At 36.3% G+C, this 15,394-nt stretch overlaps 1 protein-coding gene across 1 annotated transcript; it reads left to right on the forward strand.

Annotated features, from left to right (window-relative positions):
* Positions 1-5,724: 5,724 nt before the first annotated feature.
* LOC128240643 (uncharacterized) lies at positions 5,725-13,714 on the forward strand. The gene is made up of 5 exons (XM_052957357.1): positions 5,725-5,882; positions 9,063-9,366; positions 10,072-10,190; positions 11,190-11,243; positions 12,397-13,714. The coding sequence occupies exons 1-5, from the start codon at positions 5,822-5,824 to the stop codon at positions 12,651-12,653; spliced, it is 795 nt and encodes a 264-aa protein (XP_052813317.1). The 5' UTR covers positions 5,725-5,821; the 3' UTR covers positions 12,654-13,714.
* The last annotated feature ends 1,680 nt before the right edge of the window (positions 13,715-15,394 follow it).

The following is a 15,394-nucleotide window of genomic DNA, read 5'->3' on the forward strand; positions in this document are numbered from 1 at the left end:
CTTATTCAAATTAAAATTTACCTCGGGACATTGCTTAAAATTGATCGGCTTATAAGTATTTGTTGAAAAATAAATACGGTACAAAAGTGAAATGGAATCCGCAGACATGAGCCACATTACTTATAGAAGAAAATGCACAACAATAATTATAAAAAAGTACATGCCCTTTATTTATTTATAGAAATTTCTATGTTTTAAGGTTATATAATATAACGGCTGTTTTAATTTAATACTTAGATTTTGATATAAATGGAAATTAAATACTCGAGGTAGTAAACAATTTTCAAAATAAATCATCTTTAAATTAATTACGATTATCAGAGTTTCGACAAAATCAATGTAGTTTTAGTGGATTTTTTTTGTTAATTTTTTAAACATATCTATCAATTTACCTGCATATTTAGTTTTTAATTTTTTTAAATAACTAAGTCGATTTATAGTAGTATTTCTCATTAAATTTGAAGACAATTATAATTACATTCTTTATATAACTTAAAGAATATGACCGCCAAAAGTAAAAGCTCATTTTAATTCGATTTTACTGACATGTTCAGTTGTGCCATGATGTTAAAACTTGTCGTTAACAACATTTCAATATCTAAGTGTTAATTTTGTGCTGATTGAGTTTTTGTAAGTTTGTTCATACACAGTAACAACTTATATTGGAAAACTGTAAGATGTGAATTTTGTAAATATATTGACCAACAGATACATTTATAAAAAAATGTTTGTAATATGCTCCATAAAGGTTTGAAAAGTTATAAAGGTATGTAAGATGTTTTCATTTTCTTTCATTGAGTAAGCGTTTTAGCTGATGTCGTTCCTCAAAACCATAATCCCGAATAAAATTGTCATATAGTATTCTAATACTGTAATCCCAAAGTAAACCTTACATGATAGCTATTAAATAATTTTTCAAATTGTTTGATTTTAAATACTCTTCGAGTGTTGGTGCATGCTAACATTTTTGACATGGTATATTTGTTAGAGCCACATTCTTTTTATACTATGGTTTATAAGTCGTTGTTCGTCCGTACTAATATTTCAGCATCTTTGGCGTACAGACATTTCAATTGCTTTATGTTTAGTGCGCTCTAAGATTTCAGTCGCTTGAGTTTCTACATGCACTAAAGTTTTAGGTGCGTGAGGTTTTAGTGCGCACTGAGATTTCAGTTGCTTGTTTTTTTAGTGCTGACTAAAACGTTAGGTACTTGCTTTATAATGCGCATTTGGATTTCTGTCGCTTGTGTTTTTTTATGTACGTGAAGTTAGCGGCCTAGCGGCGTGAAGTTAGCGGCATAGCGGCTTGAAGTTAGCGGCCTAGCGGCGTGAAGTTAGCGGCCTAGCGGCGTGAAGTTAGTGGCCTAGCGGCGTGAAGTTAGCGGCCTAGCGGCGTGAAGTTAGCGGCCTAGCGGCGTGACGTTAGTGGCCTAGCGGCGTGAAGTTAGTGGCCTAGCGGCTTGAAGTTAGCGGCCTAGCGGCGTGAAGTTAGCGGCCTAGCGGCTTGAAGTTAGCGGCCTAGCGGCGTGAAGTTAGCGGCCTAGCGGCGTGAAGTTAGTGGCCTAGCGGCGTGAAGTTAGTGGCCTAGCGGCGTGAAGTTAGTGGCCTAGCGGCGTGAAGTAAGCGGCCTAGCGGCGTGATGTTAGCGGCCTAGCGGCGTGAAGTTAGTGGCCTAGCGGCGTGAAGTTAGTGGCATAGCGGCGTGAAGTTAGTGGCCTAGCGGCGTGAAGTTAGCGGCCTAGCGGCGTGATGTTAGCGGCCTAGCGGCGTGAAGTTAGCGGCCTAGCGGCGTGAAGTTAGTGGCCTAGCGGCGTGAAGTTAGCGGCCTAGCGGCGTGAAGTTAGCGGCCTAGCGGCGTGAAGTTAGTGGCCTAGCGGCGTGAAGTTAGTGGCCTAGCGGCGTGAAGTTAGTGGCCTAGCGCCGTTTTTTTCTCTATTTCAGAGCAATTGTTAATGCGTTATTTTAATAACAATGATAGATCAAAGTTTGATTTATTCATACATTAACATTGGGGCCTTAAATTAAAGTTTTCTGTTCAGCGCTTTCTTCTATACGTTCTGTTTTAATGCACACATCAATCTGAAGCGATTATAAACAATTTTTCCTAAAAAGTCGATTAATCACTTTAGCGGCATAGCGGCGTGAAGTTAGCGGCCTGGCGGCCTAGCGGCCTAAATGGTAGCCTATTTCAAAGCATGTATACATGCATTTTCTTCATTAACGTTTCAGAGTGATAATTTGTGCATACAAAACAGTAAATATATCAATTTTAAGAAAAACAGACATGTTTACATGCTTTGAAATAGCTGGCTGCTTGATCGACTCTTTTGAAAAAAAAATGTTGATAATCGCTTCGGAGTGATAATTTGTGTATACAAACAGTTAATATGTTATCTTTAAGAAGAAAAGGCATGTATACATTATTTGAAATTAGATACCATTTTAAGCCACCAGGCCGCTAGCCCGACAGGCCGCTAATTTCACGTCGCTAGGCCGCTTTCGAAATAAATGTTTATAATCGCTTCAGATTGATATTGTGTGCACTAAAACAGTAAGTTTATCATTGTTTTAAAATGCCCTGAAAAGAAAACAATTTAAGGACGCTATGTAAATGTATGAATAAAAAACTTTCATTTAACATTGTGTTCCAAAATAAACGCATTAACAATTGATTTAAAATAGATCAAATAGGCAGCTAGGCCGCCAACAACACGCCGCTAGGCCGCTAACTTCACGCCTCTAGGCCGCTAGGCCGCAAGGCCGCTTACTTCACGTACATTTTGTTGTGCGAATTTTAAATTTTAGTTACTTGATATGTGAGTGCGCACTAAGATAAGCAGTTGACGTTAAATAGGCAAAAAGCGCCGTAAAGATGCCGGCCTGGCAGTGGGACGTAGGCTGCGGGAAGTTGAGGACCTGATGGCCGTACAGTTGATTTCCTTGCGCGACCTAGCGCAATCAAAATGCAAGCTTAGCGGGGTTAAGATGGCGGCCTGGTGGTGTTAAATATGCAGCCTCATTGCGTTATTTGGCGGCATTTCAGCGTGAATTTGGCGGCCAAGCTTCATCTTATTGGTGACCTTTCCCAGCTTAAGTAAGCGGCCTGGCGGCAGATAATTGGTCTTGCGGTGTTTAGTTTGGGGCTTAGCGATGGTAGGTTGGCGTCCATGTGGCGTCACATTGGCAGCCTGGCGGTGTTTAGTTAGCGGCCTGGTGGAGTAAAGTCACTGGACTAACATAATAAAGAGGGTGGCCTGGTGGTGTGAAGTCGACGGCCTAGTGGCGTAAAATAGGCAGCCTAGCGGTATTGGCGATCTGGCAGCGTTAATTTATCGACGTAGCGGTGTTAAGTTTACGGTTTATCGTTGTAATGTTGGCGGCTTTTTGATTTTTAGTTCACAACATGGCTACAAATAATAGGCGGCCTGGCGGCATGACGTCGTTAAATTGGGGTCTAGTGGCATTAAATAGGCATCTGGCGGCCTGACGTTAGAGGCCTAGCGGCATGACTTTTGTGACACAAGCGTTAAGTTGTAAACATTACGGCGAAAAACAGGTGGCCTACCGGCGTGAAGTTGGCAGCCTAGCGCCTCGAGTTTGCCGCCTAACGACGTGGAAAAGGTTTTCTATCGGCTTTAACATTGCAGCCTAGTGGCGCAGTCTAGATTCTCGAAGTTGGCGGTCTAGCGGCGTAAAAAAAGGATAAATAACGGATTGCGGCCTAGCGATGATAAATAGGCGACCTTGCGGTATTAATTCGGCGGTCATTTAGCGTTGAATTGGCAACCTGGCGGCCTAGCTTGATTAAGTTGGCGGCCTGGCGGTTTTAAGTTGATTTTCTTTCGAGGTTAATTGGCGGACGTGCATGCGTTAATTTGATAGCCTGGCAGTTTAAGGTATGCGTATTGAAGTTGGCTGCCTGGCGGCGTTAATTATGTCATGTTTACGCTAGCAAGCCGTCAAGTTCACACTGTCATGCTGCCAACTTAACGCTGTCAGGCGGCATACTTAACGATGTCAGGGTACAAACTTTACAATAACAGGCTGTCATTTTCACGCTGCATAGCTACCAACTTGCCACTCAGTTTTGTTTTCAGCGTCACCAAGTGATTTTTTGAAAAACTTACATAAAAAAACAAAGCGCATGACGATACCATATTTTCTACAAACTTAAAGCTACACACACACACAGATTGAATGTTTTGACAACTGTTTTATATTTTGTCTAGGAACGAGCCAATTTATGAGAAAATGCATGGACACCCGTGATATAAGACTGCTGACAAAAAATTAAATCGACGAATTTCATATTTATGTAAAAAATCTGCGTTCTCACCTTTATCAGCAGTATTATGTCACTAATTTACGCAAAATGGCTTATTCCAAGACAATCAATAAAAAAAGTAGTTTAAACGGTAAATCTGTGAGAGTGCAGCTTTAACGAGCGTTACATCGTTACTGCTTTACACCTTTTAGCCCAACGACTTTTAGCTAAGTGACGTATACGGACATTTCAGTTGCGTACTTTCACTGAAATAGACAATTATTTTACTTCTATTGTAAATGATCCAAATTGGTGTTTGAATTCATTTCTCTGAAAAGCGCACACACTTATATATCAGTTTAGGAACGAAACATTGTTTCAAACATGATGTAGCTATTATGTAAACAGTCTTGTGTACGCTTACTCTAAGTTTAAACATATTTATTTTACAACGATTATGAAACAAGTTATTACAACATTATATTAATCACTCTCGTTGGCACGATTTTACGCGAGAGTGTGGTCTTGTGTTGTTGGGGAAACCGGAGAACCCGGAGGAAACCCACTTGTCCGGCTTGGTGACCACCAACCAAACTCACATGCACCCAAGCCGGGAATAGAACCCGGGTCGCCTAAGTGAGAAGCGAGTGCGCTGACTACTGCGCTAACCGGACAACCAACACGCTTACATTTGGTTATTGATAGCCAAATAGACTTGAATTTCAAGGTCTGAACATATTTTTTGTTGACATCGTTAAATCGGTTCAGACGTCTTTGCCGACGCATATTGGCAGAATTACGTTATTTGCTTCTATGCTCTACTTATTACTGCACCTATTGCTTGTTAGTTTTTACTCAATCCAATTTTTATTTACGTCATGATCGGAGACACTAGTTTAAATCAGAAGCATCATACAGAAGGAACATAAAACATTATCAAGCTACCTCACTTTTTATAGTTAGCATCAACAGATGATATACCTTAAAGGTTCTGATTTTTAAACATAGCATATCGTACTTGGTTCGCTAAAATAACACAATGTGAAACATAATTTTTCCTTTTTAACAATTTTGTTTGGCAAACTTTCGGTTTGCAGTAATCCTTACAAAACTGAACAGTATTCTTCACCAGTGCGATGAAATTATCATTTAAAACCAAAACTAAACGTTTTACCTTAGGTTACAAATGTGACAGCCATAAAATGTATCCATTCACTAGAGAAGTCGTAAACTATTTGATTTCACAAAGTCAAATGAGCCCGGTCCCGATACGAAAATCAAAAAAGTCATGTGATATCGACGTGGTGCCTACGTCATAGTTAGGGGATATTTGATACCCCTGGCGAGTTTATTCTTCTCCTTACGAAAAAGTTAAGGTTTTTGTGGATCCAACCGTGTAATCAGATAATCGTTAACTCCGTCTGTTTGTTTTGACGACTGGATCACCATAGACCCTTTGAAACCCCATTCTATAAAAGGCAGCTCTCAGCCCTTGTCCTATGCAATGAGTTTTAGTTTGGATTTGATTGCAAATAGGAACGTACTTATAACATCAAGATGGATTTGAGGATGTTTGCCGCTTGTTTGATAATGACTGTCTTTTTAATCAAGCATTCTGGTAAGTGTCCAATGTATGTCTGTTAGTAGAAATTAGTTTTTGCTTCAAGTCTTAATGATGTATTTTAGGGTTAACCTACTCTAAAATTAGCAGAATGTATATCAAATTTATGGCGGATTCTTTTCTGACATTCATCTTAAAATATATATGCTTTGAATGAAATTTGAACATTTGGTATTCGGTATGACAATACCTTGAATTTCTGGTCAATTTTATTTTTCTCTTCCCATGAATTCAATTATATAAGAGACTGTTATTCATTCAGGTATGTGCGACAATCTTGAACGCCTTAAAGTTCAGGGGAATAGAAACGATATTGTATGCCTTAGGTCTCGGGGAAATGTATGCGATCTTGAATGCCTAGGGGTTGGGGGAATGTATGCGATCTTGAATGCTTAGGTTTCGGGGAAATGTATGCGATCTTGAATGCCTTAGGTCTCGGAAAAATGTATGCGATCTTGAATGCCTTAGGGGTCAGGGGGAATGTATACTATCTTGAATGCCTTAGGTCTCGGGGAAATGTATGCAATAGTGTATGCATTAGGTCTCGGAATAATGTATGCACTTGTGTATGCCTTAGGTCTCGGGGAAATGTATGCTATCTTGAATACACTAGGGTCTGGGGAATGTATAATATCTTGAATGCCTTAGGCCTCGGGAAAATGTATGCAATAGTGTATGACTTAGGTCTCGGGGAAATGTATGCGATAGTGTATGCCTTAGGTCTCGGGGAAATGTATGCGATAGTGTATGCCTTAGGTCTCGGGGAAATGTATCCGATCTTTAATGCCTTAGGGGTCGGGAAAGTATGCGAACTTGAATGCCTTAGGGCTCGGGGAAATGTATGCGATAGTGTATGCCTTAGGTCTCGGGGAAATGTATGCGATAGTGTATGCCTTAGGTCTCGGTGAAATGTATGCGATAGTGTATGCATTAGGTCTCGGGAAAATGTATGCGTGAGCTTATACCTTAGGTCTCGGGGAAATGTATGCGATAGTGTATGCCTTAGGTCTCGGGGAAATGTATGTTAACTTGAATGCCTTAGGTCTCGGGGAAATGTATGCGATCTTGTATGCCTTAGGTCTCGGGGAAATGTATGCGATCTTGAATGCCTTAGGTCTCGGGGAAATGTATGTTAACTTGAATGTCTTAGGTCTCGGGGAAATGTATGCAAACTTGAATGCCTAAGGTCTCGGGGAAATGTATGCGATCTTCAATGCCTTAGGTCTCGGGGAAATGTATGTTAACTTTAATGCCTTAGGCCTCGGGAAAATGTATGCGATCTTGTATGCCTTAGGTCTCGGGGAAATGTATGCGATAATTAATGCCTTAGGTCTCGGGAAAATGTATGCGAACTTGAATGCCTAAGGTCTCGGGGAAATGTATGCGAACTTGAATGCCTTAGGTCTCGGGGAAATGTATACGATCTTGAATGCCCTGGGGGTCGGGGGAATGTATGCGTTCTTGAATGCTTTACGGATCGGGAAAACGTTTTTGTTTTTAACGCCATTGGTCTCAGGGGAATGTAAACGATCTTAAATGCCATGGCAAATGCCATGAAGAGCACCAACCTTTTTCTAAACAATTAAAGAAGGAAAGCAACAGAATGGCTGTATTGTTTCGGGCACAAAATCATCAAAATCATTTTATGTTTATACAATGCAGACACAAATTTTCAACTGTTCCCGCTGAATGTTGAACTCATAAATCTTTTCATGACTGAAAATAATTATTCGTTGAAATACAGGAACTGCTCATTGTTTGCCTTGTCTTTATAAATGAACTTATTTTTTATCATTAGGATACCGAATGAACTATTTAGCATTGGCATAGGGTCTTTGTTGTTCTTAAAGCTGCACTCTCACTTAATGTTTTGTCTTGGAATAAGAATTTTTTTGCGTAATTATCTGAAAACCACTTATATAAGAGTGCTGACAAAAGATCAGATCGCAGATTTTCATATTTCTGTTCGAAGATTATTTTTTATGGCGTTACTAACGGTTTAAGAAAAATGCATTACACGTCAATTTTTTAACTTAAATATAAAAATCTGCTTTCTATTTTTTGTTAGCAGTCTTATATAACTGGTTTCTATGGCTTTTCGCAAAAATTGGCTCGATTCAAGACAAAAATAAAAAAAGTTGTCAAAACTTTTAATCTGTGTGAGTGCAGCTTTAATTCTTTAAAACTCTTAGCAAATAATTTATTTAGGGAATCCTTTTTGTTTTTAATTTTGTGATTAACTTAATATGATATGAAGCTGTGGAGCAGATTTATATGTATAAATTTCTTTAAAGAAGGGCATGTTTGCGATTAATATAATTAAGAATATTTTATCTAAAATTATGAAGGCTGGTGTACAAGACTTTTGTCAATACATTATTAAAATATGTTTTCTGCCGATCTGTCAATTAATTTACATTTATATATTATGCGAAATTCAATTGGTATGCAACTTCCAATTTGTTTTGTAGTTTAATCAATCTAGCTGTTCTTTTACAGAAATGACATTAATTCAATGAAAAATATTCATACATTGAAACGTTTATTGTTAAACTTTATCTTTCGAAGGAAGTACATATGGAGAACATAATGATATCAAAATGGACAGTGCTGCTTCTTTTTGAAGATCCTTGTCTTTATCCTTTGTAATTTACTTTTCCATTCTTTTAATCTAGCTTTTAACTCAAATGAACGGTGTGCTATTCCATGAATTCTTTAATCGGAATTTTCTCCAACGGGGCATTAATATATTAAGTAATCAGGCCTTAACATGTCAGACTTTTTAAGCTAGCTCAATGATAACCCGAGAGGAAAAGGTAATTGAAACGCTGTGATGATCAGATTGAACAGCTCAAACTAAACCTCTTTTGTTTATCACCAAAGAGACGAATGCTATGTCAAGCGCGCTAATTAACATGAATCATTTTGTTTTATATATTGTTAAATGGTTAACATGACATTATAACGAGATGAACATTGTCATTGAAAAAGGTAATACAATAAAATCTCAATTATGTCCTCTGGTATCTAATTAGATCATAATTCAATTTCACTTGTCCCTATTCAGCTTTTAATAAACAAATAACAATCAATCGCCTTTTTACTTTAATTGATAAATTGAACCTATAAAATAAATAGTAAAATAAAAATAAACGTGTGGTATCTTAATTACTTTAGATGCACAAATCACGGCATGGGCTATTACCGACGGTGGCGGCACTGCTGGCACAATATCTGGCACTGCTCCCGCTGGAACTGCGACAGTTTCAATTGCTGAAGCTACAGCTGTAGGTGGTACGTTGTTTACTGTCACGGCAACGCCAACTGGAACCGGTGCTGCATTAGCGTATACGTTTGTCGCCGCAGACGGAAATCCTGGTGACATTGGAAATATAGCGACCGCCTCTTCTGGAGCAATTACGCTTGCTACGGGGAAATCGCTCGACTACGAAACAACTAAAACATATGAATTCAAGATTATGTAAGTAAATTACTTTAAGTGGCACAATATAGGTTGATGCAAAACATATGACCAATTTGTTTATGTTGTTTGGGTTTTGATCCTTAAAGTTCAATGAGTTAAACATAAAAATGCATTCAAACTCAAAAGGAGTAAAGTGTTTGGATCAACCTATATTGTGCCACTTCAATCTAATCTGACAATCGATTGAATAAGTATTACTTCTGTTAATCTAGGACAAACATTATCAAGGCTGTATATATATACGTATGTGTGTGTGTGTGTGTGCGTGTGTGTGTGTGTGTGTGTGTGTGTGTGTGTGTGTGTGTGTGTGTATTTGTTTTAATGACCTCAAACATTTCACGAGCTGTATGAACTATATGAAAGTATAAAAAAAACATAAATAACATGTCCTGCAGTATTGAATAATGTCCGTTTGTACCAAACCGTAATACTAACTCAGAAACTACAACAGATGCATAAGTTGCTCCTCAAAATAGTTCAATATTTGTTAAAATAAAAAAGTAAATCGTCAAAGGTAAATCCACTTTGCTAGGTAAGATTTCGATAATGTGAATGCTTTACATTTGTGATATATATTTTAGTTGTCTTCCATTAAAAAGATCCGATAGGCATTCGAATATTTACCTTAAAAAAGATTTTGACAGGTGGTTTCTTAATTTATTTGATTTTAATAACATAACATTACAACAACTTTACATTTAGTGGTGAGGAAGGTGGTGACAATACTAAAACTGGAACTGTGACTGTCACGTTGAGTATTACGGACGCTGTTGACATCACACGGACAGGGTTTTGTCTATCCGAAAGTTCGTACGCAGCTGGTATGTAAAGCTTGATTCAATTGTGTGTTTTTTTGTTAAGACATAAAATATTGATAATTTATTAACAGTTTATTGAACTTAACTGGTTAAAGTTCTTAGCGAAACGGAACTGTATTAAGTTATGTGTTAAAATATACATTTTATTTATTAATTTATTAATATTTCTTTTGCGTTTTACGTTAAATATACATTTAGTTTACGACAGCATTTGGACATATTAGCGATTTCCACAACGCAACACATAATCGGTGTCTTAGTAAACAGTCGGTTTGACGACTTCAAACTTAAAATACACTGAAATATATTTCATAACAAACTGGAAAATTGAAAATCGGGTCGTTCGAAACATCAGTTCGCTCGAGGTTTTGGCTCGGTCCCTCGAGCGGTCACAGTTTTACAGTAATTGTTTTAAGAAATATTGTTCAATGAAAACTATTTTTAGCAATTGGGATCCTTCTTTATCAATTTTGAAACCTACCTGTACAAATGATTTAAAATAAAACATAAACGATTAATGATTATCTTAAAAAAAAAACATTTATAAGACAGGTTATGAAACCTATTTGCCAGAAAAGTATGAAATACTTACTTTTTATATAAATAAAAAATCTTGAAGAGCCATTTCAAAAGCAGCTAAACTACTTGTGCACAGTAATTTCAGTAAAAGAGTGTGATTAAACGTATTTTACTGACTCAACATATATAAGCCATTCGCAAACTTTGAATTCAAATTATCCATCAGAAAAGCAACGATGTTTTTTTTAATACTCCGCATGTGTTTAGAGCATAGTGATACACAATTCATTAATGTTGACGACGTATATAAATATTACGCCATTTTTTCTATAAATTAAGTTATGTAAAGTACATTTATTTCGTGCTGAAAATGGAATTGCACATAACACCTATTGCCATTGACTGCACTCAACCCACTGATATCCCAATGGAAACAATACTCAGATCGTTGTGCAAACATTTATATTTGTTTATGCCTTGCAGGTTCTAGCATAGGCACCCTTATGTCAGAACAGACTGCGACATATGGTACACTGGGTAAGAATGCTTACAATTTACAACCTGACCGCTTGTATCAGATACAACCAAGCTCACGTTGACGGTTTTAAAGTGGACCGGTAAAATATTGATTTTTTGGAGCATAAGAACACCCATGTTCCAATCAAACGATAATACTTAAAGTAGGAAACCAAACCCTTAAACAAAAAGAAAATAAAAACCCCAGCTGAATACCTTTAATTAGAGGAATAAGCCTGATATAGCATGATGATATCAACATTTGGAATGGTTTGAGGAAACAAATTATTTAGCCTACTGTATCAGAGTTAGTAAATATGATTATTCATTGTCCGTCTTGAGCAGATACCGGACACAACTTAATCCTCTCAGAAAAAAAGTTTGATAGTTGCATTTTTTTTTTCAAGTTTAAGGCATACCTATTTTCTAACAAGCTTCATTAAAGGAAAACGAAAGGATACAATTCCAATTTTCCAACAAAGCTGTAACTATGTTTGGCATAAGACCATTTAAGTTTTGCGGCTAACATAGTTTGTAACGGTCATATTAATTCGGAAAACTTGCTTGATAATTGAAGTGGTATAAAAAAGTTTCCGATGCTGGGTACATTTTACCTCATTTGAACTATTTAATCTGTAAACCTTAATCATATGTTTGCATGATCGTTAAATGTTTGTTTGGTTTGTTTGGCCGACAAGCGCGTACCCGCTGTTTTCCTAATTGTATGCACGTACATATGAGACAATTTTCGACGAGTGAAATACTTTCATTAGTATAGTATCAAAATGCTTCATTGGGTCGAAGAGAGAGGAGAGTTTCCTACTATTATTGAGGAATATAGACATGAAAGAATCATTAACAAGCATTCTAAACTTTTACCAAAAAAGGTTACATGTATATACATACCTTAGCTTTATTTTTTTTTATATTGTTTATCTGCTGATGTTATTGCTATTTCGGGGGTACCAAAATTGTGTTGCCGAAACCAAAATTGTATTGTATGCCCGGATGTACTAGATATGCCTAGGGATGCCCGTGGCCTTCTGCAAAAGAGTGTTCAGTGTTTTAATCATCGGGATTATATACTAACGTATTCTTTCAACATAAGTGTATTAATTGTTTTAGCTATTATTTGTGGAACATATTTGTCATTTTGTATCTTTTTATATTTCAGCTGGCACGGACAACACTATTTTTGCAGTTGCTACAACTGGAGAAATAACCGTAGCGACTGGTCAGACTGTTGCTGTTGCGACAAAAACCTATTACACCTTCACAATTGTAGGATCGACAACGGCAACCGGGGTAGACGACAGCTTAGCTACTGGCATCCATGTAGTACTGCAATGTAGTAGTAGTAGTGGGGCCGGACAAGTTGCAGCTCTTATAAGCATGCTAGCTGTTTCCGTGGCAACTCATTTATTCTTTTAATTGAACAATTTTCGCATTTAAAAACGTATACTAAGTAACACACCATTTTCATATGATAAAGTGCGTGAGCATTAAGATAAATACATACACGCTCATGTAGTAAACATATTTTTTATTTCAATAAAGGGTAAAATAGATATATTGTATACAACTGGACAATTTCACCTATCCAATACTTTTGTTTATGTTTTACATATTCGGCCGCATTGTTTGTGATACATGACTTGGTTGTCATGGACACCGATGTTGGTTAGTTTTACTTTTGTGTGACTATATCCCTTATCTGGAATGAATATGCCATGCAAATGATATATATGATGTTTATATTATTTAAAACAAATATCTAAGCGCAATCTTTATTCAAGCAAAGTTCAAACAGTGTTAAATTCGATATGAGGTTTGCCAACATAAGAACTGTTTCGATACAACAATTCGAAATGGCATGGCACAGTCTTTTAACAACACTTAAGTACATCGTGTAGTTGTTTATTAGTTATTTTAATATTATTGTATAATTGAAAAGCAAATTTAACTGTTTATAGTTTTTGGTCTTACACCATGTTTGTGATTTACACTCGGAACAATGTAATCTCTAAGCCATCTAGTTGAAAACCTGTATCAAATCTTTACCAGCGTTATATCAATAGTATGACATCGATAAGAAATATTGTAGTGATTTTGAATAGGAAAATGTCGTTTACACAAAATGTTAACTCGTACGTATTATTTTAATGATATCTATTCTAGATAATGTCGATATTTTTTGTATTTTTTATATTCTTTTTAAAAAAGATGATCATTCCAAAATGATAATCCTATGGGTTTTGAAAATGAAATTTTCATCAGTCTTCTGTTCTTGTATGTAATTGTTTCTGCTATTTACTAACAGTTCAACGAACATGACTAACATATATTAAATGAATGTAATATGAAAGCAATTATTTTCTTTTATTGATAATCATTAAGTCCTGATTTGTTTTTGTTAGATGACAGAATGGCTGTAAAAACGAATTAAAATTGAATTGTAACATTGTGTTCGTTGAATAAAAAGTGTGATAGTTTGTTGTCCTTGTTTTCATTGTTACAAAACAATATGGTCTACCTTTGTGGTACATATATATCGGCAATGTCTATTGCCGTGCTGAACTCCTAACACTTTTACATTCTTGGAAATGAAGTTGACATTATATTACTACCCTGTATTTAACGCTTAAGGTATCACTAATAAATGTACATGGGTATCAGATTTTGAGTTATAAATAACTCTACAGATGACTATAGTTCTGTTAGAAAAAGGTTTTCGATGATAAAGAACAAATCGCTCACAATGAAGTATTAACAACACAATTGATCCGATGCTCTTAATAGTTTAATCGTTTGAGCAATATCTAAATGAAAACAACAGAAACATCCCAGTAGTCGAACTTGCACAGGGTCAACGCCAATAGCATAGAACAGACAATGACAAGAATAGAAAAGCATTCAAAAACCAGAAACATGAAACAAAACACAAAACTCTACAAACTAATTAATTGCAGGAATTAAGTGAAGAAAACTACAAAGGAAAACTGCGAGTCAGTGCAGTTGTTACATTAATCGAAACTAGCGAATTTTGCACATGATTTGCACCTCATTAAATGCAAAATTTAAAACATTTATGCATACTTGTCACAATTTGTCATCAAATATTGGGAACAGTACAATTGTCTTTGCCATGTAAATATTATGTAAGACTAAATTTGTATCAAGGGACGACTTTGTTCCCTATAATATGGCATAGTCGGTTAGAGTATCTTCCCTTGAATACATTACTGATGAGTGCAAACATAATTCTTATTGAAAAAAGAAAACGAATACTGTAACAGGTAACAATAGAAAATATTTATCATTACTATATGAGATGACATTGCGTGGCAGGGAAAATGTTAGCCTGGAGCTGAGCTCCATATATATAATGGATATCAGAAGCAGAGGGTTAATCCTAATATTCTCATGAAATCAGCAGTTTTTTTAACAGTTGAACGTTCATTTTGTTGGTTAAGTCTAAATGGCATGTCGATGTGATAGAAGGCTAGTTATAATATATTCATAAAATAGTAAAACAGCGAATTCAGACAAAAAAGACTGCTTATAACCAATCTTAAATCGATATTACATGTTTTCAAACGCGAATGAGTTCCCTTGCATTGATACAATTTTAGACCTAATGTGTTTTTAAAAGCTGATAAAATGCTTACAATTGATTGCTTTGTTTAGAATTTGAAATGTAAAAAGGTTAGTTGAATAAAAAGTATGAGTCTGAGGGTGTGTTTGTCGGCTTTCACAAGTATGAGGGAATATAATCTACTATATACAAGTGTTTTGTCGATGTCAATTGGCGTGATGAAATCCTTAAACCTTTGATATTCGTAGAACAGCAGGTGACATGGTATTACGTACGCTGTGGTTCCAAAACGGTATATTAAAACTGTACATTATATGACCATCATATTTGTAGTTATTACCATCTCGACAGATGAACAATCATTCAAATGCATGTTAGAAATGGTCATCTGATGTATAGCACCAGCTAAACACATTGAACACTACAAACAGAAAGCTTCGATTCATCGATATTTAAATCGCTCGCTGATGTGTTAAAAAAGTTGAAAGACTAATAGCACGGATTGATAGTTGTACCGCTAAATAAAACGAACGGACTAATTGAAGCTGTTTACAAAGATTGTAATGATAGGAACATT

Source organism: Mya arenaria, chromosome 7 (genome assembly GCF_026914265.1).
Source record: "Mya arenaria isolate MELC-2E11 chromosome 7, ASM2691426v1".
NCBI lineage: Eukaryota > Metazoa > Mollusca > Bivalvia > Myida > Myidae > Mya > Mya arenaria.